The sequence below is a fragment of the Henckelia pumila genome, chromosome 4 (assembly GCF_033568475.1).
Source record: "Henckelia pumila isolate YLH828 chromosome 4, ASM3356847v2, whole genome shotgun sequence".
Lineage (NCBI taxonomy): Eukaryota > Viridiplantae > Streptophyta > Magnoliopsida > Lamiales > Gesneriaceae > Henckelia > Henckelia pumila.
Genome location: NC_133123.1, coordinates 155,628,641 through 155,631,278, shown reverse-complemented (window position 1 = coordinate 155,631,278; position 2,638 = coordinate 155,628,641). Strand labels below are relative to the sequence as shown.

The 2,638-nt window shown below is 31.5% G+C and overlaps 1 protein-coding gene across 1 annotated transcript; it reads left to right on the top strand.

Annotated features, from left to right (window-relative positions):
* The first annotated feature begins 470 nt into the window (after nucleotides 1-470).
* On the top strand, nucleotides 471-875 carry LOC140862147 (L10-interacting MYB domain-containing protein-like). Its single transcript, XM_073265148.1, has one exon. The coding sequence runs from the start codon at nucleotides 471-473 to the stop codon at nucleotides 873-875; it is 405 nt and encodes a 134-aa protein (XP_073121249.1).
* The last annotated feature ends 1,763 nt before the right edge of the window (nucleotides 876-2,638 follow it).

Below are 2,638 nucleotides of genomic sequence, written 5' to 3'. Positions count from 1 at the left end.
TATATTGTGTTTTGTATATGCAGTACTATATATATATTTTTTGAATGTGTTATATATGTACAGTAAATGTCATGTATATGCAGTACTATATATATATATATATATATATATATATTGTGTTTTGTATATGCAGTACTATATATATATTTTTTGAATGTGTTATATATGTACAGTAAATGTCATGTATATGCAGTACTATATATATATTGTGTTTTGTATATGCAGTACTATATATATATTTTTTGAATGTGTTATATATGTACAGTAAATGTCATGTATATGCAGTACTATATATATATATATATATATATATATATATATATATATATATTGAATGAGTAATGAATTAATGATGGGAATGATAAGGCATATTGGAGTGATGATGTGTATAGGTTGAACATGTGCACAGGTTATGTTGATTTTATGTTTTTATTGTCCATTGATGATGATTCAAAATGTTTGAATATAGAATGAATTCGAAGTTAGCTCCTAAAAGAAGATTATCGGATCCAAGCCAATTACCTAGATATACGATTGAGGTTGTTGACCCTAAATTAGTTGTTGATGGAAATACTAAGGCAGATTGTACTAAGGCAGATTGGAGTGATCAGAATACCGAAATATTTTTAAAAATTTGTGAGGAAGAAATTGAATCAGGCAATAAGCCTACCAAGCATTTAAACAAAACGGGGTATGCGAATTTAGTTTCAAAATTTCTTGAGAGAACAGGAATTTCTTTGAATCAGAAACAATTCAAAAATAAATGGGATGCTATGAGAAAATATTTTGCATTGTGGGCACAACTTATCGGAAATAATGAGACAGGCCTTGGTTGGGATCATAACAAGATGACCGTTCAAGCTGATAATAGTTGATGGGAGGAGAAGCTCAAGGTAAGTAATTTATATAATGCATTTAAAATTACATATCAAATTATTATGATTTATTTTGTGTTACATCGCACTTTACAAGAGAATCCCGAGTATGCAAAGTTTCGGTTGAGGGGACCCAAGAATTTAGATTTATTGGAAAAGATATTTAAAGGTTCTATTGCATCTGGATATGCTGCAATAGCACCATCAGAGGATGAACCAGCTCATAATAATTTGAATGATGATACAAATGATTGGGATTTTGAGTTAGACGGAGAGTTTCAAAGTGATGCTTATGTTAATGTTGAAAACCAGGAAATTATGGAAAAATCTAGAATGGGAGTTGATAACTCTAAACAGCAAAGGAAGAGAAAGAGAAACGAGAGTGGGGAAAAAAAGGTCCTATTGGCACTAGGTTAGCTAATCAACTTGATCGTGTGCTCCAAGAATTTGAGACTCAAAAGTCTATATATGAAACACCAAAAGATGATCCATATAGCATTGAAAATTGTCTGGAGGTTCTTCGTAATTGCCTGGTATTGTGGTTGGTAGTGAGCAATTCTTCGTAGTTACTAGAGTTTTGGGGAAAAAGCAAAATAAACAGACATTTATCGGATTGAAGGACCCAAAACTGCAGCTTGGTTGGGCATCAACTTTCACTAAAGATGATTTGAAGCGTTATTGATATGATTTATGGTTTTAGGAAAACTACTTGAATTTTGCACTTGTTTTTCTTGTTGATGAGTTAACTTTATTCCACAGTGTGTTTTAATTTTTCATGCAAGAATGTTAAACATTTATTTTAATTTGTTTTGTGTTCTATATTTTATCTTTATTCATACATTTTCACAGGATGTCTGAGAATTCAAGTTCAGGTGTATCAGATGACTCTGATGAATCAAGTGATTCTGAACTTTCCGTTGATTCCATTAGAGATACACTTGTCTCTAATAAAAGAATAGTTTTATTATCAGTGTGTGGTGTTACGAATTATGTTCTGAAATATATTGTGAAAGAATAATGTAGGACATCGTGGCTATCAGGTTCTCAATGGGTGGCGGAGATACTGAATGGCAATGAGACACGATGTTTTGAAATGTTTAGAATGAGAAAACATGTGTTTTATAAACTGTGTGATGATCTACTCCAAAAATATAGCTTAAAGGTAACAAAAGGAGTTGATATATATGAGAAAGTGGGATTATTTTTGTATATGATTGGTCAACCTGCTTCTGTTAGGAATGTTCAAGAGCGTTTTCAACATTCAGGTGAAACTGTTTCAAGACACTTTCATAGTGTTTTACATTCCATATGGAAGTTGTCGAGAGATATCATCAAACCCGTTGATCCTAAATTTATAAATGTTTCTGAATATATTAAGAATGATAAAAGATACTGGCCTTATTTTAAAGATTATATAGGAGCTATTGATGGCACACACATATGCATTCGTGTTCCGCCTAGCAAGCAAGTAGAATTTATTGGAAGAAAAGGGTTTACTTCAACAAATGTTATGGCTGTATGTGACTTTGACATGTGCTTTACATTTATATGGGCTGGTTGGGAAGGTTCTGCTCATGATTCTAAAATCTTCAAAGAGGCCCTGCGAAGAGAAAAATTACATTTTCCAATCCCACCTGAAGGTTTGATACTAATATATATCAAATGGTTTTTGTTAATTATTGTTATATTAATATTTTGACCCTGAATCCAATTTTTTGCAGGTAAATATTATTTAGTTGATGCTGGTTATCCTACTTTCAAAG

Bases quoted from the DNA above. Each gene is read 5' to 3' on its own strand.
- LOC140862147 (XM_073265148.1), top strand. From the start codon at position 471: ATGAATTCGAAGTTAGCTCCTAAAAGAAGATTATCGGATCCAAGCCAA.